Source organism: Diachasmimorpha longicaudata, chromosome 16, assembly GCF_034640455.1.
Source record: "Diachasmimorpha longicaudata isolate KC_UGA_2023 chromosome 16, iyDiaLong2, whole genome shotgun sequence".
NCBI lineage: Eukaryota > Metazoa > Arthropoda > Insecta > Hymenoptera > Braconidae > Diachasmimorpha > Diachasmimorpha longicaudata.
The window spans coordinates 5,747,221-5,773,465 of record NC_087240.1 but is presented as its reverse complement, the minus strand read 5'-3'; the positions used below and the strand labels follow the sequence as shown (position 1 = coordinate 5,773,465).

The 26,245-nt window shown below is 38.9% G+C and overlaps 3 protein-coding genes across 4 annotated transcripts in view; all 3 read left to right on the top strand.

Annotated features, from left to right (window-relative positions):
- The first annotated feature begins 11 nt into the window (after positions 1 to 11).
- On the top strand, positions 12 to 8,155 carry LOC135169896 (uncharacterized). Its single transcript, XM_064135282.1, has 17 exons — positions 12 to 361; positions 917 to 1,215; positions 1,357 to 1,556; positions 1,628 to 1,824; positions 1,902 to 2,067; positions 2,181 to 2,374; positions 2,456 to 2,742; positions 2,855 to 3,063; positions 3,755 to 3,884; positions 3,943 to 4,141; positions 4,386 to 4,681; positions 4,774 to 4,973; positions 5,145 to 5,341; positions 6,174 to 6,339; positions 6,437 to 6,627; positions 6,813 to 7,099; positions 7,191 to 8,155. Exons 1-17 carry the CDS (start codon positions 167 to 169, stop codon positions 7,399 to 7,401), a joined length of 3,624 nt encoding a protein of 1,207 aa, XP_063991352.1. The 5' UTR covers positions 12 to 166; the 3' UTR covers positions 7,402 to 8,155.
- Positions 8,156 to 8,274: 119 nt separating this feature from the next.
- On the top strand, positions 8,275 to 14,200 carry LOC135170236 (uncharacterized). Its single transcript, XM_064135882.1, has 4 exons — positions 8,275 to 8,289; positions 12,760 to 12,962; positions 13,109 to 13,321; positions 13,503 to 14,200. Exons 2-4 carry the CDS (start codon positions 12,798 to 12,800, stop codon positions 13,950 to 13,952), a joined length of 828 nt encoding a protein of 275 aa, XP_063991952.1. The 5' UTR covers positions 8,275 to 8,289; positions 12,760 to 12,797; the 3' UTR covers positions 13,953 to 14,200.
- Pico (pico) overlaps positions 10,501 to 26,245 on the top strand; it is an 88,412-nt gene continuing 72,667 nt past the window's right edge. The window contains exons 1-3 of one of the 2 annotated variants that reach the window (XM_064135826.1): positions 10,501 to 11,345; positions 11,449 to 12,051; positions 12,152 to 12,378. The gene's annotated coding sequence lies outside the window, so the exon portion shown is untranslated. Of the gene's footprint in view, positions 11,346 to 11,448; positions 12,052 to 12,151; positions 12,379 to 14,371; positions 14,593 to 26,245 lie in introns of those variants that run through there. The other variant, XM_064135827.1, reaches the window with a different exon arrangement.

Here is a 26,245-nt window from a genome sequence, read left to right as displayed (position 1 = left end):
TCAAATCCGTTGTACATATAGAAATAGATATCCCCACTCTCAAAACACCTCCCATTGACATATAATCAGCGAAGATCATGTTCACTAGTTACCACTTCGCCACCAGTCAGACAATATCTGCACAGCATGTCGTGAAAGCTTCATTACCGATTAATATTAACGCACAATGAATATTTTATCAGGAGCCGTGACATCATTTTTTCTAATTATTATCTATCCCTTAATATTTGCTTCACCTATTGTGAAAATTCAAAATGGAAAATTGCAAGGTTCTTATATGCAAACCCGGAAGGGACGAGAATTTTCGGCATTCAGAGGAATACCCTACGCTCTCCCACCCATCGGTGAATTAAGATTTGAGGTATGATATATTGTTGAATAATTTTGTCTAGATAATAATATATCTTTTCAATTAAATGAAGAAACTTGTAGCGAGGAGATGAGTCTTCAAATCACGTGAAATGGAGTGAATACAATAGTTGCCTAGTCTCAATGGTTAAATACATCAATGGAAAAACACTTTGTATCGATTTACGAACTCATTTTCTTGATGTGGATCAATTGCTCTTATCTTTCGCACAAGTATAAAATCTCTTGACGTAAGATATTTGTTTCTGGGTATGAGATAGAGTGTACTAGATATTTTATCAAGCGTGAATTCCTTAATATAAGTAAACTAGTCTTGAAATTCTTCCCATAATGAGAAATGTCCGACAATTTTTCTCCCAATTATCATAGAATGAGTATAAGATTTCTAGAAATTTGAATCACGCCTATTCCATTATCTAATAAATATTCCATGACGACGCTGACAAGCATTAAATCAACGAGTTAGATGAGTTGACAATTGATGGAGGCATTAATTACCTCATGGAAAAAAAAAATGTCAATTCAATAACATTTTTTTTCGATATAGCCAGCTCATCCCATGAGTTCATGGACAGGAACTCGTTTGGCTGACAATGACGGAAGTGTTTGTGTGCAAAACGACGTATTAACACATGCACAAGAATACTTCGGAAGTGAAAACTGTCTATATCTGAATGTCTACACACCAAAGGTATCATATTTTGAAAGCGACCAAGAGGTACATAAATATCCAGTGATGGTGTGGATTCATGGAGGAGGATGGGTTACTTGGTCGAGTGACTCTTCGTTATTTGGCCCTCAATTTCTTCTTGATAAGGAGGTTGTTCTTGTCTCTTTCAATTACAGGTGAATAACAATGTCTATTGAGAATGTTTCCAAACTCCTGGAGAATAGAAAAGGGTAAAATACCGAATGAACACTGGAGAATCAATTTTTGCTGCTAAACTTGACTGAAATAAACGGAATAATTATCATTAATCTTCGTAGATTAGGCCCACTAGGTTTTCTAAGTACTGCCGATAAAGTTTTGCCCGGTAATCAGGGACTGAAGGATCAAGTGCTAGCTTTGAAATGGGTTCAAAATAATATCGGAGCTTTCGGAGGAGATCCCAATAGGGTGACAATATTTGGTGAGAGTGCAGGTGGTGCTAGTACTCATTATCTCATGCTGAGTCCTCTGGCAAAAGGTAAACATAGAGCCATCTTACAGTCGTCTGAGCAATTAACCATCTATAAATTACTGAATTTAATTTTCCAGGTCTCTTCCACCGTGTTATCTCTCAAAGTGGAACAGCTCTAGCTCCATGGTCTCGAACAACACCACATGCTGCTAAAAAACAAGCTCAGCGACTCGCCAAACAGCTAAATTGTCCGATTGCCCCATCCGAGAAACTTCGCGATTGTCTCCAACACAAAGATCCGATTGAATTAGCTTCAGCGGTCGATGAATGGCCGGTAAGATCCTTCCATCCATGAGTCCATATCGATACTTGATAAAAATGCGAGAAACTCATCGAGCAAACGTTCTATAGATTTTCACCCAAGATCCGATGATTCCATTCAAACCTGTAGTGGAGCCAAACTACCCTGGTGCCTTCCTAACAGAGGATCCAGTTAAAATTCTCGATAATGGAAATTTGACAGACATTCCTTGGATGACAGGCTTCACGTCACACGAGGGTGCCATTCGTGTAGCATGTGAGACATTTAATTTGTTTAAAATACGGATGAAAAAAAATAACGGAGAAAAATGGCTCTATTAAATTATTCTAATTGAATGAGTAATTGAATTGCTCAATTTTCATCAATAGTTTTGTACGGACAGGACGACAAGTACCATAGCATTGAAAAATTATCAAAAAATTATATGGAATTAGCCCCGTTAACCCTCATGTACGAGGACGTCTGTCCAAAGAACATCCGCCCAAAAGTTACTGCGAAAATTCGAGAATTTTATTTGGGAGACCGAGAGATCGATGAATCAACAAGAATGAATGTGCTACACGTAAGAAATATTTTCAACCACCAAAAGATTTTTACTGTATTTCTTTAAGAGTCCAGGACTCAAGGTATTTGTGAATTTAAGATGTACTCCGACGCCATGTTCACGTTCAATACAGCTAAATCTGTTGAAAAACATCTGAAAAGTCTCGGAAGTCCGATTTATTATTACTACTTGGCCTATCGTGGGACTAATTCATGGTCAAAACTATTCGGTGATGAAAAAAGAGACTATGGAGTCTCTCACTGTGACGACCTTCAATATCTATTTCCCCAAGGTGACATTTTTTCACCTGGTGCACAGTTAACAGAGGACGATGGAAAAATGGTTGATATTATAACATCCCTGTGGTACAATTTTGCTAAAACCGGGTGAGTTAAATTATATCCACTAGAAATGGCCCAATCGAAGGAATATGATTTTGTCAAAATTAATGCTTCCCACAAATGGATCTGATTCAATTGTGAGTTTCATTATTTATAGAAATCCAACCCCCGAAATTACTCCAGAATTACCAGTGAAATGGAAACCAGTGAGAACGAAGGCTGGAGAGTATCTTTCGATTGGAGGGCCTAGGAATATAAAAATGTCCGAAAATTTATTGAAGGAGAGACTAAAACTTTGGAAAGGGTTACCATGTGGGGCTGGTCTCGCCCCGTTAATGGCATCGGATCGCGTGAAGGACGAATTATGAATCCAGTGAATAATCGTAATCAATTATACCATTCGTTAATAGTTAAATACTAGAGCTGGCGTCAGCCGAAGTATTCCCTTCTGATCGATTTCATTAAAAGAAGTTTTTACAATCGTATTTCCGAATTAAAAAACGTTCATTTATTAAAACTATTCCATTGACTCTTTCACCCAGTCCCAATTTTCCTATCTCTCCTATGTGTATTGGACAATAATTTAATATCAGGATAATATGAATGCCCACAAGATATTAGCAACCACGAGCCCATCTTTAACATTCGTCGATACAAATGCCACCGCCTCTGCCATAGTATAGTATATATATAAAATGTAATATATATTACATATTATATCGACATAATATATAATACATTATATACATATTATTGTTATGAATTCTTTGAAAAGAAAAATGATGCAGTTCCAATTAAAATTGTCGATATAGAAATGTAATTAACTTTCGTAGAAAAAGTTCAGTCTGATGGCATCTGAATCATCTCTAAATCCGATAATTGAATTTTTATGAGAACACTAATGATTACAACGTTTATTAAAACAATGCAACATTAATCGTAAATTACCACGCTACTTCCTCCATCCATGAATCCCCCAAGAATTCAAATAACTGTTGCAAACGAGACAAGTTCACCTACGCGTATCGATAATTACCCCCAATGACGGCTCTTTTAGATCTCTTCCATCATCTCTTTTTCTCCTACCACATACAAATCTATAAAACACCCAGTATCATCTGGTTTAATGATACACGCGGACCGAACAATCTCTCACCTCTCAGCAGTCGAGTCCCTGCTTCCGCCGAGTGAGTAGTGCCTCTAGGAGGTTTTCCCACAATTCAATAATCAATTTCGAAACTAAACTAATCAGCAGAAAATGTTGGCATTAAAAATCATCGCGGTACTATCATTTTGGGGTATTTTTGTCTCTTCATCGCCGATTGTGAAGATCAAAAATGGAACTCTGGAGGGATCCCTCATGAAGACGAGGTATGGGAGGGAATTCCCAGCCTTTCGAGGAATCCCCTACGCACTGCCTCCGCTCGGTAACTTGAGATTCGAGGTAAATTATCCCTAACTTGATACATAAACGAAACGTCTTGCTTCTTAGAATTTTTTTTCATTCGCGTATCGCATCACCATGGAAACAATCTTTATTGCAATGAATCCTAAATGAGACTGATAAAATTGAGATGATTGTTCCGATGAATAATACTTCGCATCTCATTTCAAAAACTCATTTTTTTTGCTTTTTTCGTAGCTTAGAAGAATTAAAATTAGTGAAATTATATTCCAATGACTCACAGCCACCGAAACCGGCAGCTGCTTGGAAAGGCGTACGATCAGCTATGGAAGATGCAGCCATATGCACCCAGAGAAATATTTACACTCATCAAGAGGAAATTGTTGGAACAGAGGATTGTCTTTACTTAAATGTTTACACTCCGAAGCTGCCAGATTCTAATGCTGAGGAGCAGACTACGTATCCTATTATGATATGGATCCACGGTGGTGGATGGGTGACTGGAGCTGGACATTCAGAGTTCTATGGGCCCAAATTCCTACTTGACCATGATATTGTGTTGGTGACACTGAACTTCAGGTGAGTAAAGTATAAATTATCATCTTATCGGCATTTGGTACGAGATGATGAAGCAGTGGGTCATCTTATCATTCCTGTTTATTCATTTTCAGATTGGGACCACTAGGTTTCCTCAGTACGGAAGATCTGGTTGTGCCGGGTAATCAGGGCATGAAAGATCAGTCGCAAGCGATCAGATGGGTTCGTGAAAATATTGCTGCCTTTGGGGGCGATCCAAATCGGGTGACTGTTTTCGGCGAAAGTGCTGGTGGTGCTAGTACTCATTATCATATGATGAGTCCTCTCTCACGAGGTATTTCAATGTTATTTTACGTCAATAAGGGAGCAAAGTGATAAGTTACTTTTCATTATTGACCTATTTTTAATAAATATCTCGGAACCTTATGTAAATAACTAAATTTTCGATCCAGTCAATTTCCTAATCTTTAGATCGACATATCGAATCGGCAATTATATTTTTTAGATCATTTTCATCGCGGAATCTCACACAGTGGTACTGCCCTATGTCCTTGGGTACTGACGAGACCAGGGATTGCTAAACGACAAGCTAAGCGTCTTGGAGAACTCCTGAATTGCCCAACCGATAGCTCAGCTGAACTTCTATCATGTTTAAAGAAGAAAGATCATGAGGAAATCATCGCTACCGATCGTGAATTTCAGGTGAGACCATAACTAAATAAGTACTAACGAGTTTACAGTGATTAGTGAGGGGGAGGGAGGCATTTCAGAATAGGCATGAGAATATATTCGAAAGGCATAAGTTTTCCTGAAGTTCTATGAAGTTGTTTTAAGTCGGTCAATCCATTCTATGTTCTACTGACATTATATATTGCCAGCTGTACGAAATCGTCCATGAAATTTGCACATGCATGGGAGATTAACGCCGTTAACGATCTAATTTTGTAACTGTATTTACCGGGCGTTAAAAAATTTATGATAATTATGGGGAAATTTTCTTGTGTGAAAAATATTAAGGTAGGACATAAATTTGAGAGATTGAATTCGGAGTGATTGCACACTGACGGATTGCAATAAAAATTAAGAAATATTTATTCGCATGCTGAATAACGTAAAGATTACGATTCTATCGCGATATTGAAATTGTGACAAAATTTTATGTGCGACGAGCCGATCATTGGCATTTGAATTTTGCATAATTAACCGAGATATGTGGGCATTGATGTAATCCTTCGCACGCCAACGGAATTCGTTTCGACATTATTCAAACTGCAGTGTCAACAGTACTTCACTTGTCAACAGATTCCAGCTCAATGATCATGAATTTAATTCAGAGAGCACGCGACATGCAAAGCATTCTCTATCATGTCCATTAGTTGCAATGAGAATGCAACATTTTATTTGCATTATACATTGGGCAGTTTCCGCCTCTGAATGAATATTTCAACTACTAAATTACGTTCAATAGTAAAAACTCGTCGTTTTTTACTCAGAATTGGTAATTAATTACATATTACTCAATGTTTTTCTCAAGATTTTCGACTACGATCCTATGATACCCTTCAGACCTGTCATAGAACCTGATCATGCAGGCGCTTTTCTTATAGAAGAGCCCGCACGAACACTGAAGACTGGCAATATGGCAGACATTCCATGGATGACAGGATTTAATTCTCACGAGGGCGCCATTAAAGTCGCAGGTAGGAAAATAAAATGATTCAATTAATTTTTCAGTAATAAGAGAAAAAAAATCTCCGTTTTGATTGAATGGAATACTTCTTTTCTTTCTATTACCAGGTCTCTACGGAATAAAAGACAAAAAATACGTCAAGATGTTCAATGAACGATTCATGGAGCTGGCCCCTATGTCTTTAGGGTACGAAGACACCTGTCCCAAGGAGTTTCAAGATGACGTGTCGAGGAAAATTCGGCAATTCTATCTAGGAAATAAACCAGCGGATGAATCCAATAGATTCAAAGTCATTGATGTAAGTGTTCATCTTCTATTTGAATGAGACTAAGGGATATCATTACTATTGTTAAATTGGAAAAATAGATTTTTATGAAGATCAGTTGGAAATTCTATAAAAATATGAGAGAACTTCTCATGTTTCCCATTAAAATTCTCAAAGCTATGACCAAGGAACTATGTACGAAATCTTCCTTCCTACAGATGTACTCTGATGCTTGGTTCAATGTCGGTGCTGATATGGCAGTCAAGGATCACCTGGAAGTCCTCTCAAGCCCAGTCTATTATTACTACTTCGCGTACAGAGGTAGTGCATCATTTTCTCGACTATTTGGTGATGAAATCAAGGATTATGGGGTTTCTCATGCCGATGAGCTCCAGTACTTCTTTCCCGTGGGGGAACAATTGTTTCCGGATATTCCATTTAGCAAAGAGGATCACAGAGTGACTGATATCATGACAAAGTTATGGACGAATTTCGCCAAGACTGGGTAAATCTATATATAAGGAAGGCCTCTTGAAAAATTATTCCAGAGGATTGTAAAGGGAATAAAATTAACGGAAATTATTAAATGATTTCAGAAATCCTACGCCAACAATAACCCCCGAGCTTTCCTTAAAATGGAAGCCAGTGAGGACAGAGGACCTCGAGTACCTATTAATCACCAATTCAAAGAATGTCGAGATGTCAAAGGGTCTTCTAAAAGACCGAATTGAATTATGGGCATCATTGCCACACCGTGCCAACGTTGACACGACGAATAAATCATCTCTACGCAAAGACGAATTGTGAAAAAAATACAAAACTTATTGGCAGAGAAGGAAGAAATGAATAGTTATGCATCGAGAATGGAAAAACCGATGAATCAGAATAAAATCAACTATCGTCAACAGGCAAAGACGGAAAAATTCTAGCATTGAATAAATATATATTTTTGCAACGTAATCGATTTCATCCAGTTCAATTTTTATTTGATTTACACACCGAGAAGTAACTAAATTAATTGAAACGATCTTAACTGCTGTGTAATGGAATTATTTACGATGATTCAAGTCAAACGATTTCCATAAATCATAGAATGTCTATTATTTCGAATTTTTTTTCTCAATCAATGTTAACAAAAACTGTTGCCAATCAGCTGTGGGAGTCTAACGTCTGTAGCGTTCACTGCGAATAAAATTTGTAATTATCAGTCGATTCGTCAAGGATAACCATGTGGTTACGAATAAATTAATGATTAAATCGAGGAGCAAGCAGTCATACGTCATAGCTTCATTTTACGCCGAGTTTCTCCTCGTGAATAAATAAATAAAAGCAAAGACACGTGTCATTAGCTGACTTAATTGAATACGAGGAATTTCCGTTGGACTATTAGACTTAAAATAAATCAGACTTCATTCATGAATCTAATGACTTTCACTCTAGCAATACTCGACCTCGATCTGGGCATGGACTATTTGAAGAGACATTCTATAAAAATCATCTATCTTATTTTCTTCGCAAAAATTTGTGCAACCCAGACGAATTAAAAAAATTATTTCAAGAACTCTGAGTGAATTATACAAAAATCCCTCCGCCCTTCCCATTCCATAATTCTTTTATTTCATTTTTATGTATCAAACTTCACGATCTTCTCATACTTGCAAGTTAAATTCATGAGGCTGTCAAAAATATGAAAACGTAAGTAGAATTAAAATTAAAATCGTTTTTCGTAATTTATTCTAATCAGGCGAGGTTTCCCCTCACCATTCAGTCTAAAATACCGGTATTTCAAAAACAAAATTGGAGTACCCAAGTTTTATTAGAAAAATTCAATATGAATAATTGAGAACATTTAAGAAAACTCAAGTGTTCATTTGGCCGTTCCCGTATCGGACTTACGGACAAAGTAATAAATAATTTTTATTAATAATTATTAACCCTTCGTCATACAACATCTAGGACAATATTGTATTGGACTCTTTTGTGTTTTCCAAGATTTTTTGAAAAGAAAGATGAGATTAATAAATAATTATAACATTTTCGATCATGATGAGCTCGATACTATGTAGAAACTTATCATTTTGTGACGGAAAATTAATTTTTTAAAATAATGTATGACGATGCATTAAAAGAAGAATTGAATTCATCACTCACCGGCGTTGGATGAAAACAACTGCTCCGTTTTCACCTTTCGAACAAAACTTACTGTAGTATAATTCTGGTGGTTGATTCTACGATGATCCGATAAATCATTTATGCCAATTTTTCTATTCCCTTCTGATAGAAAGTAGCACTAGAATCACTTGAAACATCACAACACTACACATTTCACATATCACAACACATAGCACAGGCCACTTCACATTCACAGAACACAGCACTCAAGTTTTGATTAAATTGATTAAATTTGCTCACATTAAATGGCTCTCCAATGATTTCTCACAAGGACAATAGAATTCCCTCAAATTCTGAGAGGGATTCACCAGACAACAGCAAACCGTCTGATTATCTGCAGGAACAGCTGACCTCAGGCTAGAGCGAGCAGTGCTCAGAAACATGGGGAGACTCTCAGACTGTTCGGTGAGTCCTCAAAGGCATGCAAAAATCCTCCTGATGCTCCAATAGAGGTACAGACAAAAATCAGCTATCCCTGTTGAGGAAGATAGACCTCAGGGCAGCGCAGACGATTACCAGAATCAATTGTCCCATCTCCAATCTTCTAATTCGTCTCAGACACCCGATAGACTCCACAAAATTCATTGTCTACCATCAGAATCCACAAGAAGCTCTCCAAAAGCCATTTACGGCCTTGATTTTGCAGTTACAAACACCCCACTCCCCTCCATTGTCCAATTATTTTATTTTCTCATAAAAACGAACTTTCAACGACGATAATCACTGAGAATCTCAATCAATCCAACGATTACTCACAAATATCACGTTGTACCCTCGAACTTCGCCGATATTCAGCCAACAACAATCCGCTGCCTTTGTTAGTGAAAAGACGCCAGAGGCTGGCGTCACCAGTTCCCAGAATCCACTTCGACTCCCAAATTTCACTTTTCCCATTTATTATCCGCGAAAAACACTCCCACCCCCAAAATCACTGTTATTGCCCAATTTAATACGACTTCTATTAATTATTACCTTATTATTAATTACAGCCCGCGTTTTCACGATATTTTTCACCGGGTAAACCACCAGGACGCGACCCCCCACAGAGCGAAGGATATTCTACCGCGTAAATAGCGTCATGGCGTCCGAGGGGGAACACAGTCGCGCATGCGTGACCCCCCACCAGCGCTTAGCAACTGCGCAGGCAGCAGCAACCGACGCCTTTTCCTTTGTCGTTTGGGTTCTTGCCTTACCGTGAAGTATTCCTGTCGATGGTTCAAACTGCTTCTAATATCGAATAAATATAATTACGACAAGTGTTGGGCATCTAACGCCAGCCAGAGCAATGAGCAGTAATGAAGGTAAGAGTCAAACTACCACAAAATCGAGATAAATAAATCGTTGGGGGGTCTCTCGGTGGCTTTTTATACGACGCAATATTTTATTGGGCTTTGGGAGAGAGTGATGTGACGAGTCGACCACACGATAGAGAGTCCCGAGAGTTACTGATTCGTCGTTCGACGAACGAAAACAACAGTGTCTTGGTGAATTACGTGGTGAGTTCACCCAGTCGTCTATGTTGTTTTGATTCGCTGTACGTCGAGCCCACCGTACAGTTCTCACCAAAACATTAGTCCTCCGAGTGTATTATCGCAAGTGAAAAGAATAAAATAAAATACGGCGTATTCTAAATTTGGTGTCCGTTTGGCCTTGACGAATATTAATTATCGTTTCTATGCCTCGTATTCTGCATCCAACCCTCGCCAAAACTCTATTTCCTCGGACATTTCATGCAGTTCGAATCACCAACGCGAGTACCTCACGATGAGACCAGAACCCAAACGACAAAACGAACGGTGTTATTTCCTGAAGGCCGCGCTGTTGCTAAGCGAATATGAGGGATCGCGCCTGCGTGACTGTCCCCCCTCAGACGCGTGCGCGAGCCTCTCGTCCATCGGGCGCCATGTTATTATTTGCGCGCTAAAATATCCATTGCTCTGTGGAGAGTCACATCCAGCGGTTTGCTCGGCGAATAATAACGTGAAAAATCCGGCAGGACGAGCATTACGCATAAAATTCATAATAAATTAATAACCAAGAGTGATTTGGCCCGTTTGTGTTGTGTTTGGCGGAGAGCAACAGGACAACGTGAATATTTTTGGCCTCGAACTGGATTCTGGGAATTGATGACGCCGGCCTCGGACGTTTGCTCAGTAACACAGGCAGCGGATTGTTGTTAGCACGGAATTCGAGGGCTTTTCATCATATTTGTGAGTAATCGTTGCACTGAGTGAGATCCTCAGGGATGATCGTCATCAAGAGCTCATTTTTATAAACAAAAAAATGGAAAACGGCGGTGGGAGAGGGTTTATACATGAAAAACCAACAAAACGAGTGCTGTTTGGCGAGTCTCGCATGGATTCTAACGACACACAATGGATTTTCTCGAGTTTGTCTGGTATCTCAGACGAATTAGCAGATTGGAGATGTGAGAATCGATTCCGATAATCGACTAGGCTGGTCTGAGATTTTTATTCATCACCGAGGACAGCGAATTCGTGCCTCAATATGTAGCGAAGCATCAGAGGATTTTTTGATGCCTTTGAGGACTCGCCGGCATAGTCTGAGAGTTCCCCCAAGTGAGTATTGTGATTAATTACTGATTTTATTTATTTTTATTATAAATTTGAGCAAAAAAAATCATGAATGAAAAATTAATATAAAGGAATCACTTGTCGACAGTTTCGCAAGGATTTCCTGGAATTTATGATGTCTCTCAGGCGCAATAAGACGATTGTTGACGTGAGGCTTGTTTCTGAGAACTGATCGCTCCAGCCTGAGGTCAGCCGGCTCGACTTATAACCAAAACAGCTGACGGTTGCTGGTGAATGTCCACAGGAGTTTAAAGGAACTCTACTGTGCTTGTGGGGAATGGTGAAACAGATTCCCACAGTGAGTATTACGATTGAATGACAATTTTTATTTGAAAAGTGCTAACATAAAGGGGAAAAATATTGCAAATCCAAAATAAAATGTGAGAGACTATTTTTCGAGACTTGCGTGGGGACAGTGACAAAGGACAATGAATTTCGTGGGGTTTGTAAAGCACACTTTATGAATTGGGATCTTTGAGAGTATCGATTGTGATTTATTAACGGGTTTTTCCGCGAAAATAGAGACAGACAATAGACAGTAGCCACCGGGGGCTTTTATGTGTTTGTGAACAGTGTCCCATTGGGTGCTGAAGTGTCGATGAAGTGTTTTAGTCCAGGATATCCAAGTATCATAATTCTAAAATGAATAATTGGCTTTAAAAAGAACAACAATGAATAGATCAATGGATAGGTAATTGCATTTATAATTTATAATCATCTATAAACTATTAATAATAATCACTATCATTATTAATTTGTTATAGTTGATTATGATTAATTATGATTTTCAGTGCTCATTATAAATGATTTTAACTAGAAAAGTTGGAATAATAAAATCATTGTCGAATGTCAAGAATGTCGAAAACTTAGTACTTGGATATCCTTTAGTGTGTTAGTGTTGTGTTGTGTCATTGGAGGAGCCTAAGCCAAGTGTCTCTAGGAGGTGTTAGCCCATTGGAGATTACTGGCAAACACAATGGAGAGATAAGAACCGAGCTGTTGTTTTTATCCAACACCGGTGAGTCACTCAAACACATTTTTTTCTAAAGTATGAATTACCCAAAACACTTTCCGACGAGCGCAGCGAAATGTACTATGAGTGAGTGGGGATTGGTAGCCTTAAATTACGTTCTTTTCTCGGCTCCTAGAGCGAAAAGGACCTCAACCGGGGCAATTTTTTTGCGGATATCTCGAGAAGTAAAATTTTAATTGCAAGGGCATCCTCATTCTCAAGCGATTTATGATTTTTCTGAGACTCTGGGAATATTCTAAAACCGGCGAAGAGATTAATTGTCATCTTTTGTCATTCTCAAATCGTTCAAAATCGTTCTTGTTCCAAGTTCATCTTATAAACTAACTTCGAATATTGATGAGCCCTTCCCTTAAATTTACAATTCAGGTTTTGTTGAACTCCAATAAAAGAAATCACAAAATCTAATGATGGAGGAGGGAGGAAGAACGGCGTCAGACGTTGAAAGGGACGAAATGCTTGTAAAAATGCAAGAAAGAATGAAAGCTCCATTGGAATGGCCTTCAATAGGCTCCTGTAAAATCCTAGACTTGCAACCTCAACATTTCAGTGAAGCACTGCGTTTGATAAAGGTGTCTTAAAGTAAAAAAAATACAATAATAACGGTGCTCAGAGCAACAATGAACCTTCATAAGGACGTTTAGAAAGTCTCCCATTAGCTATATGTCATACAATATCGCACACGTTCATAGAATTCCTCATCCCCTTGCATTCGCAGCGTCACTACTTCAAGGACGATCCGATGTGCGCTGCAGCCGGTCTTTCAGAGGATCCAATATCTGTCGAGTATTACTTAGAATGCATTCGGATGTGGATGAAGGATACCACGAGCCTCGTCGCTGTCAGTGGCAAATCTGGAAGGGTTGTGGGGGTTGTAATCGCAAGGATTAACGTTGAAGTAGATCGGAGCATTACTTATTCAAGAATGCAGGTTAATCAAGGAAATTCGTAACATTTCGATAGAATTTTGATAATAGAAGGCGCTGGGTTTCTCGCTAATTTGGGACGGGATTCTGCTCGTGTAGTTGATAGTCCTTGAAACGATTTTGCCACCTTTCTCCAGGAAAATAATTTTTCATAATTGTTTGCCACTTCGTTTGGGTTATTGATAGATTCATGAAGGCCAGGTATTGGAGAAAATAATGGATTTCAAGAACACATTAGTGAAGGAAGCAGATATCCACAACTACTTCAAGAGTCCTGAAGTATTTCGGCTTTATATCCTATGCATTCACCCGAGCTATCAAACGAAAGGTTTAGGAACAGCCCTCCTCGAGGCTTTTATCCAGATGGCAATTGCCTTGGGAGTACCTGCCATCGTGGCTTTACTCACCTGCGGTGTTACTCATGAGTTGGCAACGGAATTGGGCTTTGAAGTCCTCAATGAGATTCAATACAGTCGGTGGATTGTCAATGACAGGGCAATTTTTATCAATCCCGGAATTGGGAATTATTCAGCTGCATTGTTTGGCATGTTTACTCCTTCCATGAAATATTTAGAGAAAATTTGGAGGGAAAGAAGGGCTTTGAAGAGGGAGGAAGAAAGACGGAGAAAGAAGTAACGTCTAGTGGAGAAGATACAACATCGAAAACCAGTAGGCGAAATTTATTTAGAAATCAGTTGGTCCGATTGTCGGTACATTACCATCAGCCGATGATCCCGAGCTCTACTTTCTTCAATTTTTATAAATCCAAAACATTTTGCAGAAAGCGCTTTCAATTTTATTAATATTCATAATAGAGGAATTCGTATCCTGAGATATTGTTCACTATTTTTCACCGTTGATAACTCCCCTCCAAGTTCTCAATGTTCTCCAGTAGTTCTCCAGGTGTCATTCTCCCTCGGATCTTTCACTTTTTTTTTTCCCATTCGTTTTACATGAGGAGGCGGGTTGACGGTCGCGCGTACGATGAAGGCATGCGCAAGCCTTCGGCTGAGGCCCGTTCAGTCAGTGCATGGCGGTCCGAGGAACTTAGTACACACTATTCCGTGTGTAATTCCGACACTCGATTCTTTTTTGCCGGTTGCGTGTGTGTTTTATATAATAATTTTTTAACCATTCGATTCAACAATTTATCCCATCATCCAAGTGCTTTTCGTTTAATCTAATTCACCTACTGTTAGTGGTTGTTATCCGATATTTATTTTAACGTGTGACAAATTGTGGTGCCGAGGAATCAAGGATACTATCACTGGAGCTGGTGAGTAAAATCTTATTCTCGAGTAACACGAGAAGATGATGCTCCAGGCGTGATATTATTATATTCACCTTGAAAAATTCCTCGTTGAGAGAAGAATTTATACTCTCGCTTTCCGATCAGTGTCATCCAGACCGAATTGATCGATGAGTCATACCGATGATAACAATCCAACAGTGAAATAACGGGGGAAACATATCCGTTTTTCGATGAATACACGTCAATCGGTCGAAGGGAAAGGGTTAGGGCGATTTTTTCGGCGAATTTTTTTCTTTCTTTTATTCCCTCGATTCCGTTGTATGGCAGCTAGGGGGAGGAGAAGGGAGGAGAGGTTTATCGATGGATCGAACGCTACAATTAGTGGGTTCGGAGGATGAACGATTTGACGGTTTAATAATACAGATGTATTTATCTGCTGGGGAGCCGAGGGCTTCGGTTTTATGTATTGTTTCTGGTTTGCAAACCAAAGTGTTCATTGTTTCCGGAGAATGCAGTTTTTGTTACTCGCCTCGAGGGCTCCTGTCACGTTGACAGTGGTGCTCACGTGGGCTCTTTCCGGTGAATTGGAAGGATGAGTGTCTGTTGGTGTGGGTGTGGGATAAATTTTGACTGGTGTATCAGATAGGTAATTAGAGGAGAAAATTTTTCAAGACTTGGTTAGGCTAGCCTAGGACGGGACAGCCAAAATTCCATGGCATTCAGACAAGACTCGCTTTATCGCATCTTTTTACCAATCATCGTCTCCAGGGCAATCGACTTCAACAGTACGCGTTTAAATAACTCGCTTCTCTATTAATACACGAGTGTCGTCTTCTCACTGCAATGAGGATAAAAGAAAGTACCTCCTGTTTTACTGGCTAGACTATAACCGAAAATGAAACGTGTGCGTTTGCAATGGTGGAGTAAAGAGTGGTCTTGAGGCGCGTGGGTGAGTGTGTCTACTGTGAGTTTATTTCTGAACGTTTTGTCGGCCCCAGACAGAAGAAAAGGAACAAGTTTTTGGGTGGAAAGAGGGGTTTGGGGCGGGTGAGGGGGAGAGAATAGAAAGGAAAACACGAGGGCCAATAAAAATATGTCCCAAAGTGGTTGCCACGCGTTCTGGGAATCTCGCGCACACGTTTCTACGTTGCAATGGGATTGGCGGTGAGATGAGAAGGTGGATGGGTGGGTGGGTGCTTTGGGGGGAAGGGGATTAACTTCAGAGCTTCGAGCTCATTTCATTTTCATCCCTGTGATACTTCCAGAACACCATCCCCGTACACCTATTTACAAATAAAGTTCTTAAGTTAATTTCGAAATGAATTCGTTGTGATAAATTAATTTAGTTTGTGAGTCTTGACTTTCTCGGCGAGTTTATCCCGTGTTATTGGAGTTATTTCTCTTATATTCACCGATATGACGGTAGTAAAATACCTCCTGTCAGTCTCCCTAATGGATCGAAGTCAACTGTGTCATTGGTGTTAATATTTTTTCATATAAAATGAGATATGAAATGAGATATCTCAACTCGGAACTTCCTTATTCCTCTTTTTTATGAATTATCCGGGCATTTTTTAGCCGAGTAATGGGGACTGGTTGACTGCAGGGCTCTTATCAGTTATATCATACTTTAAATCCTATCTAGGTTGTAATAAAATGGGGGGAGGGGCAGAAGTCAGTGGATAAATACAGGTAGAGTAAGTAGAGGGATTTATCGCGATGAACTGAGGAAAATTTTCTCTTCAATTTTTATTGTTCCATTCGAGATTTTTATTCCGTTGAATGAAAGTGCGGTGAATAAAGGGAAATATCGAATAAAAACGAAAATATTCCTTTTACTTGGATGTTTAATTTCCAAGGAAATTCTAGGCCTTGTCTTGTCTATGCCGGGCATTTCTACTTCGTCTGACTAGTTTTCCTCGATTCTTTCTTTACTTGAACTTCAATCACTGAGAGAATTCGATTCTATTCAATTTCGCCATTTCGCACACTGTTTCCCATTTTTAATAATATTTTGTTCTCCCAGAGACAAAAAATGACGAGTACAAGCTCATTGTTTCGAGTATTTTGTATTAACTGAGACAGAGCCATGTGCAAGTGGAAAAAACCCATGAAAAGGCCCTCGAGCTTGAATACATTTTTTTCCTCACGCCTCGAGTCGCTTTTTAATCGTCCAACAATGTACACTCGTTGGTTTTCAGACTCCCCCTCTGTACGATAACCCCTTTCCATGTAACTGGTACTTACGATATGGATACTTAACTCTCACGATAATGCGTGTTTTTCTCATTGTAATAATCATGACAAAGTAAAAGATTATCATTTTTTATCGTAAATACCCGTAATCACCTCTTTCAATTATCCCCCTATCGCAGTAAAATTCAGAAGATATTTTCCTCAACGGGTGAATAAAAATGTGGAAAATAAAAGGAAACAAAATATCGGAAACGTGATTATTGGAAAAGACCAGTGGGGAAAATCATTCAACAATAAACTATTTTGGTTATGGGGAAAGTGTACGATATAATAGACAATGGAGTCAAATGGGATATTGTTAATTACTTTCCTAGTCTTATTAAATCTTACTTTATTCACGAGACGTTAAATAAATGAATCCAATTTTCCCCGAATCTACAAATAAAAAAAATCGAAAGCTCGAGAGTAAAAAAATCGTGATATCTTCTCTCTGGTGTTGCAAATATATATTCACGTCCCCTCAAGTTTTATCACAAATGTTTGCAGAGTCCATCTTCGCATCCTTGATATGCCCATGGGGCCGTCGAGTTACACCATATATCCCCGTGAATCTCTGAGTGAATGTCAAACGTTTTTGCTTTTCACGGAAGGGAGACAGAAAAAAAATATATTCTGGATGAAAAAAAAAAAAAAAAATAGGGTGATCGTGGGGGTATGTGCGAGGGTGCCTGTTGTAGACGATGGGGCGTGGTAGGGGCGAGCTGGAGAAAAGGGCTGAGCAATAGGTTTGTTGTGACGCGTGCCTGCAGTTGAAAGTTTGAAAGCTCGTGCCACCACAGTGAGGACCACCGGGACAGGTGAAGCTCTCACGCGATTTCTCGATTAATTCACGGGGGATGATTTTTCGGTGACTTCACGTCTCGTCTATTTTTAACCGGAGGGAAATGAGAAGTAGTGGGTTGGGGGTAAAGGGTGAAAATAAAAGCTCAGGGACCACTGTACTCAGTTGTATGTCTTTTTGCTTGGGAAATAAGTGGCTGTCAACTGGGATTTATTGAAAGCTGAATTTTGTCAAGCGATGCACGCGAATTCACTATTAATCGGGCATTTTATCATGCCCCTTAGCTCTTTAAAATTTATCAGGTACTTTGGAGATCGAGTAATGAATGGCTAATCGATATTTATGAGTGGGAGGAAAAATAAATTGTTGCAATTGTTGTGCTTAGATAGGAAAAGGAAGGAAATTTCTGATTCAACTCACTTCAATGGGAACTTCTTGCTATTATTTTCTGAAAACATAATTTTTTCCCAAAACATTTGCCCCATCTCTTGTATTATTTCACTCCCCCTCTCCCCCCTATTTTTGTACACCGTAAGTGCACAATTTGTCAGCATCTCTTGACGTTCATAACTGGGTAATTCTAGAAGAGCACTTGGGTGCTTCGCTCCAACGTTTAAACATAAAACCGGTACGGTTTAGGAAGGTAGAGGGGTTATTATTTCAGGCCAGTGTGTATGGGGGATTAAAGAGCAGGATAATTAATATGTGAATGCATAGAGTGATTGGATATACCATTGAGCCCCAACAGCTGGACATTAAGACTGTTTATGCTTCTTTGCGTACGATTCAGAGGGAACGGAAGCTGAAGTATTTGAATCGTTATTAGATGACGTTTATCCTGATACAACGCACAATTTTTTTTATAGCAATTTCATACCGATAATTAAATTTTCTTCTATCAGGAATATGATTTTTTACGATTTTCAATGGTACAGGTAGTTGTGAACAAGTCACGATATCATGATAGTTGTGTGCGTCCGTGTAAAAGCAGGCAGAAGCGATCGATAACTCATCTGAAAACAACGGGCACCCATTGTTACCGGCCGAGTTTTCACAGGGAGGGGGGAGGAGAGGGTTTAACTCACTGCAATATACGTACAGCCCCATAAACGCGAAAATTCCAGTGCACCTGAATCGACGTTTACACGGAGAAAATACCTCCCTCCTCTCAGTCTTGTACTATTCTGGAAAATCCTCACACACCTCGATGGATATTCACCATTTTCATCATTTTATCTTACTACCACAATGCTCGTACTTCTTCCCAGTGAATATCCTCGCTTCCCGGCAAAGTTTATGAGAATTGTAAAGTTCAGGACTATGGGGGGGTAGATTGTGGTATCGGAATTTTAGGTCTTTATGGATATTGTAACTCCGGAGATAGTTTATTTCAGTTTTGAGAATATTACGAAATCTCGAAGAGAAGAGGAAAACATATGTATACAATTGTACACAATTTAATTATCGTTTACGGAGGAGAAAAAGTTCTATGAAAATTACCAAATGCCCAATAAAAACTTCCGCACTTTTTACCGTGTCCCCCGCAATGTTTATCATACTTTCATCGTAGTTTTTTTTTTGTACTTGAGTATTTGTGAGGAAAAATTTCCGTATTATTCTCTCTGTATTGTCTTATCTATCGCGTCTCTGTGATTGCGAGTGGGAAGACGTCACAGCTGTTGAAGGGGGCGGGGACGGGGCAATTATATATCTTTTGTTTATGGTTGATTGGAGATTGATAATATTGAAGTGGGATTGGGGGAATGTGCGATTTTGGAGAGGTTGGGCTTTCTTACTCTCAGTACATCACGATTTGAAACTAGGTGCGGTTGCATGGGAGTTATTTGAATCGATCGGTTATTAGGGAGGTTTAGTATCGATTTCTCGTTGCGCGTGTCGAGTGTTTTCACTCTAGGCTGAAGCCAGTTCTACAGCAGGGATGAGAAAAAAGTTGAAATTTATGAGAAAAATGTTGAATAAACATTTGTTAAGGGAAATGTTACGGAAATCTAACTTAAATAAAAAATTATTTCATAGTCTTCCCTCAGGGAGATGATAAAAAATAGACTGATTTTTCTCTGTTATTGAATTTAATAATGTAAAAAAGACTTAAAATAACCGTAACGTTTCTGCTAACTTGGACTCCCCAGGTATCACGAATTTATAATTTAGTGGAACGTAACCAGAGCCGACGTATAATTTCATAGGGATAATAAACCGTTGCACCTTGTGGTGACTCGGTGTCCAAGCCTCAATGACTACTGATAAACATGTTTAAATGTTGGTATATTATAGCTCTGTATGATCCAATATCCCTGGTATGCGTGCATATCCTTCAAATCGAGGCAATTGGGTGCGATACAATTTGTATTCGCGTTTGAGTGGATTGGAAAGTACTGGCAAATGAGTGGGATACAGCTTCGGCTTTGACGAGTCAATCCGGTTGGCAATTAAACGTTGAAACAACAGGGATACGCATACAGTGTCTGATATAACTGTTGTCAGCAACAATATATACGGTATTCGTATGGTATTGTAATTGGTTGGAGGCACCTGCTGGCTTACTCCTTTGTACAGTACCATGTGGCATTTATGAGTTCACGTAAATTATTCATGACGACATTCATTTATCTCTTGATAGTGTATATTCGGTGGTTAATATATTTTTTTAAATCTCAGTGGTGGTTTTATTTTTGCTTGAACAACAGGTGGCGAATGAGACGGAAAATTAAATGGAATTTTACTATTTTAATTTTTAGTGGATAGTATGAGTTAAATCCTTAGAAATTAATTGAAGCGCAATTAATTCACGGTCTTAATCCTATAATATACCACAAGAATCTTGAGAATCCGCGCAACTATATCGTGTTAATGAAATCTGTTGAATTGGGCACTGCCGGAGTGAGCGATGGGGATTTGAGGATTTTCAGGGAGTAAAGAGTATTATGGAGTAAAAGAGGTGGCTACGGGGTGAGGGGGGATGCTGGTTGAATCCTTTTCGCTCACATTCTCCGGGAGTCTCGATTTTCCGAGTCGAGAACGGAGATCAGCCGGAGCGGAAGTCGTGACTCTCTCAGCTAAGCTCGCGACACCCACAGGGCATCTTTTTTTTTTTTTTCACTTTTCTCGATCTTTCGCAAGTCCCAGTGGCCAAGCCCTCACGAATGTATTTCCTTTTACTTTACGTGTGTGCAGGCGGAAGAGTGGGTATGAAGAGCATTAAGATGGATTTTTTTTTTCGATGAGAGTACATCGCTGACGGATGCCATTTTCCTGAGTTGGGGGTATTCAGGCTATAGAACATATATTTCTGGGATTATTCACATACTTATCAACTTCTGGAAAAGTTCAATTCAGTGGTTGCGGTGTACTTTGCCGATTTATTGGGAATCTAATTTATTATTTCCGCAATTATCGAAAGCTTTGCTCAGGATTTCAGTTGAATTCACAGATGAAATTTTTATTTGATGAGTTATTGTCGTTTATATTATTGTAGTATTCTTAATGCATAATGAATGAAATTAGTTATTCATTGAGAATAATAAAATAATACAATGAATAGTAACGAATGGAGTAAACCTCGAATTTGAAGTGAATTTCTATCGTACCATTGTCTTGCAATTTTTTTTTCTCTCTCATGTCTGTGCACTCTTCAATACCCAATAAATCGATTTGGGGATTTGCTGAAGAGAGAAATATTACGTCAGTTTTATATATCGGCCTCTGTACCGGAACAACGAGAAACACTGTCAGACGGTGAAGTATCCCCCGGGGTAGAGACCTAGGAACATTAATTTATCGCCAAGTATACTTTGATATTTTTCTCCTTTTTCACTTTATTATTTTTTTGTCACCCCGACGCACCAAGAGCCTTCCCGTGTCACGAGGAGGGGTCACAGTCGCTCCGTATGTAAGCTTGACACCGCAGAAATTGTGAAAAGCCGTGTCACCCTCAGCGGCAAAAATTTATCATTTTTATTTTTGTCTGGAGGATAATTCAATCGAAAAATGAGTGAATGAGAATAATGTTCCAGAGTTTTTCCGGAGCGTTCCCTAACCTTTACGCAACCCTCGACCTGAGGTGTCTGTCACTGTACCTTCTCAATCAGCAACTGCTGAAAATAATATAATGAATTTTCATAGGACAATTATGAGCGATATAAAATGATAAATTATTATCATGAGTTAAATTCTGACTTATAACTTTGAAATGACGAAACAAAATTTATGCCCCCGTAGCATTGCTTTGACGATTCAATCATTTATCTTTATGGTATAAAGACCTGACCAACTCCTGTCGTATGGTTGAAAATGAGGTTTATACAGTGTATGGGCGTATCTCTCGCGTGTGCAAAATGCTTCGTATGCCTACGCGCTAAAGCGTAGGTGCACGTGCCACTAACTTCATAAATAATCCCGGTACGAACCACTCGTACGCACGACAGAGGGAACGAGTGAGAAAATTAAAAAAAAACCATTGGATATTCAAAGGCAATGGGGCGAATCATACGGCCGATTATTTCCTATATTTATTTATTTTTATTCATCGAGGAAAAAAATGTCTTCGCCCACCATCACGTGGCCCCAATCCCGGTAATTTATGGTTGCCAATAAATTTTATACTATTGAAGGGAGTTAATGAAACACTTGACAACTGGAAAATCAAAATTTTGGAGATTTCTCATTTGGATAAGAAGGAAATTGGCTTCTTTGGTAGCAGAAAAAAAATCGTTGAAAAATTATCAGGCGGAGTAACGGTATTTTACACGTAAATATCGTTAAATAAAAAATTCAAAAATCCAATTAACAACTGCCTGAAAAATATGAAAAAATTCTCCTCTATTCAATTCAATTTCCTAGATTTTTCATTCATCATAAGTTTTACAAAACTCCTCATTAAAAATTGAAAGAGCTTCCATTGAATTTATTCTCTAGTGTACCACCATCACCAACCCCTTCCCCCTCATTTTCTGCAGTTAAAGGACTCTGGCTGTAAAGGGGCGTGTGCTCATCTTCCTCGGACCTTTTTTCCTCGCTCTTCTCGTTGACTTATCGATCTCTCGAATTTCATAGGGCCAGTGAGGGTGTATGAGGAAGGAACTGGGAGGTATCATTGGTGAGTGGTTAGGTCCGTTGAAAGAACCCTGACGGAATGCAACCCCGTAAACCGTCTGCAATGTGTAGCACATCACCAAATATACATATACTCCGCTTGGCTTTGAATCATCCCTCGTGATCGTATTTCATGTGATACGAGCTCGTGTATCTATCGCTGCTGAACTGATATTTCAGTGTACATACGCCAGTTTCTCATCCTTTTAGGTATAAATGTATGTTTCAATGGGAATTTTGCAATTTATGGTGAGCGAAAATTTTATGATATGGAAAATGAATAAATCGGAGTTTGTGGGGGGTGAATGGATCGAGTTGAGGAGGAATACGGGGGTCTCGTTGATGTGTTCATGGGTCTTGAAACATGAAGTTGATAAGAGTTGGAAATTTGAGCCTCAACGCACTTCGTGTCGCCATAACTTTAGCCCGAAAAAATTAAAACTAAAGGGAAATGTGGATAAATGCGTCATTAATTTTCCGTGAAATTCCACTATCGAGTTTGCCCACATGTCCGTCACCTTGTCATACGGGTAGGTGTAAAGAGAATGGTGAGAGAACCTGAGGGGTGGGGGGTAAAAATTTTAGCAAGAGGCGTCTTAGTCTACCTATAATTCCAAGGTCTCGGTGCACTTTACACGAACCAAAAGTGGTAAAGCTCGTTTTATTCGAATGCTGATGTGAATTTCTTATGCCTACGATTCTGATGGAAATGGTGGTAAAGGGGTTTGTGGGTATCGATCGTATGAGAAGGACGAATAACGAGAAAATTCCAGCACGACTGGTTGCCAAGTCAAGTGTCTGTGTAGGTGGTGGATGGATCCACTCAAGTTTTCCGGTGAGTGTGAAGTACAGAGACATTCTTCGGGATGACCGATTATACTGGTGCACAGGGGAATGGTGGTGAATGAGGGACGATGAGGGGGATTAAAAGGGGAAATAGTTGAGACCAGAAAAGTTTTTCGAGAATCGCGAAGGGCTGCAAATGCCCAGACGGTATTAATAAAGTTTCACGTGCTATGAAATTTAAGTGAGATAGAAATTTTCATCTTAGTTTTTTTGTTTTTGCTTCAATTATTTTTTGGAATTCAGAAACCCCCTTTAACATACCACTACCATCTCCTCCCCATCGTCAGTTCGTCATCGCTAGTGTTATTATTAATTTTTCCCGGTAGAATTCGACGAGTCAGGCTGAACAATTTATTGGATCGTCAAAATTTCTGGTATTTTTCATTCAGTCGCACTCGAAAAATATTGGCAAATAGCAATATTACAAAAGCGAATGGGGGGGGGGGGGAAAAAATCACGGTGAGATTAAAGCGATGGATGGAAAAAAATAAAGAGAAAAAATATTTTGAATAGTCCACGGCCTCGCGGCGTTCATTTTCGTGCGATATTCGATGGTGGAGGGAATGGGGTAGAAACACCCGGTCTGTTTCACGTTTCGTCCCACGATAATTTGGCTCTCGTTATCGGTTGAATTGGCCCATAGCATTTCATCGGGGAATAGGTCTCAAGTCTGCAGTGAAAATTGAGAGAAATCGGCGGGGTCAATGTCACGGTAATAGATGAAGATTTTATTACAATTCGAAAAATCCAATTAACTCTTGTTATTTAATTGGAAAAAGTTCAATGCAATAATTTTCTAAAACTCCATTCGGGGTATCAACTTGTATAAGGCGATTTCTCAGTTTCAAGTGAAAGATATGTCCATTCCCGAGTACTTTGTCTTTCTCCAAAAAATCTCAACAAAATGAGTACGCGAGAGATAAAAGACTAGACGGTGAACAATAAAAACATAAAGTTATAGTGCGATCCAACATGTCGAAACAGTTTCATCTTTTTTTTCCTGTAAGATGCTCGTGAATTTTGTAGACCAGTCGCATAAAACTAAAACGGTGAATCGTATTCTCGTAAAGTTTTATAGAAACGAAAAATATTGAGGCATCGTAGGGCGCACAGGTGGCGAAGAATTTCTGTCTCCAGCCGCAAAATTGCCAATCGATATTTTTTTTTTCATTTCAATGTATGAGGCACATGTATAGGTGACCGCATCAGTGTATAATACGAGTAAAATGTGATTCCGCATAATCTCCATCGATTTATTCAACGTTGAAACATGGCTGATAGGTGGAAAATAATGTGAATGGAAATGAGAATTATTGAATTATTTTGCTGGGGCATTAATATTGTTTTATCAACTTCAGGTTATTGTCAGTGATATGTGAAGGAAATGTTCAACTTCTCGGTAATTTGCATTTTCGATTTAGATTCAACCGTGATAATGTTTCAATTTCACCGTAATGTGGGTAGTACAGTGTAGAAAAGATGAAAGGATTCTAATTAAATGGAGTCGCGGAAAGGGAGAGGAGTTATTTTCATTAGAAAAAAGGAAATTACAGAATTTTCATTTCTTTATCAGATATAACATAATATTTTTTTCCAAACATAATGACAAAATGGGAAAAATAAATTTTTACATTCGACGAGATATATTTTTTTATTTGTTCCGTCAAGTGTACGTGCACCACATACTCCCTGTAAAATTAACGAGAGCCCAACAAAAATGTCTCTTCAGGTGTACGTTGATACTCCACAAAACTTGAGCTTTACAATTCGTGACGATACTAGAAACTGTCTGCCCCCATCCATTCCGTCCTCCCTCGTTCCATGTCCTCGTAAATTCTTTGGGATCAGAAACTCCCAGAAATATATACCATCACCTGTGGTATGGAAACTTAGAGGGACGTGTATTTTTATGATCTTATTTGTAGTTGTCGTTGTTTATACTGAGCTGTATGTAGTGGCGAACGTTTTATAAAAAACTGTATACAACCCTGGGCACGTTGTATCGCACTCATAAATACTGTTCTGTGTCACGTTGAGTTCCATGCTAATAATAATTCTCTTCTGCGAGAGGAAGGATTAAACATGAGGGATTATAAAATTCAGGTTGAAAAGGGACGAAATGCCAACTTTTTCCGATTATTACAGACAGGAATGGTGTACTAGTTGTAACAGTGAACGAATGATGAGACGCCAAATACGTAACTTTTCCGATTGAATTTTCGTTGACGCTCGTTGATTACTTATCACTCGAGAACTGGAACAATTCACGTACCGACAATTTATGGAAATGGAATTGGCGATGGTAGTGACAAAACTTAGCAGTTCAACTCATGAATGTATTCATGCCTGGGGAATGCACTTTGAAATTGAAGTGATAATTATCTCGAGCGGTTCTCTGACAAATTGACGGGGGATAATGAGGACGCCATTGGTAAATTAAATGGCTGTTAATTTGTTTATCGAAATTGTGGTAATATGTTCGATAGTTGAGATAATTTGTTTCACTTTGGGTAAGATGAGGCATTTGGTTGACGACGCGAGAGAATATTCAGTCTGATAATAAACGAAATGAAAATTATTTAGATAATTTACTGAAATGTCGGGGAATTGTAATAGGTGAGCTAATAGCTGTTAACTTAAATTGAATTGAATAGGTTATTGAAATAATTTCTTAATATTTTA

Coding starts and splice junctions, on each gene's coding strand:
- LOC135169896 (XM_064135282.1), top strand. CDS start 167: ATGAATATTTTATCAGGAGCCGTGACATCATTTTTTCTAATTATTATC. Junction 1,557..1,627: donor GCTGAGTCCTCTGGCAAAAG/GTAAACATAGAG, acceptor TTAATTTTCCAG/GTCTCTTCCACCGTGTTATC. Junction 3,064..3,754: donor TCGCGTGAAGGACGAATTAT/GAATCCAGTGAA, acceptor CGGCTCTTTTAG/ATCTCTTCCATCATCTCTTT.
- LOC135170236 (XM_064135882.1), top strand. CDS start 12,798: ATGATGGAGGAGGGAGGAAGAACGGCGTCAGACGTTGAAAGGGACGAA. Junction 12,963..13,108: donor AAGCACTGCGTTTGATAAAG/GTGTCTTAAAGT, acceptor TTGCATTCGCAG/CGTCACTACTTCAAGGACGA. Junction 13,322..13,502: donor TTACTTATTCAAGAATGCAG/GTTAATCAAGGA, acceptor GGTTATTGATAG/ATTCATGAAGGCCAGGTATT.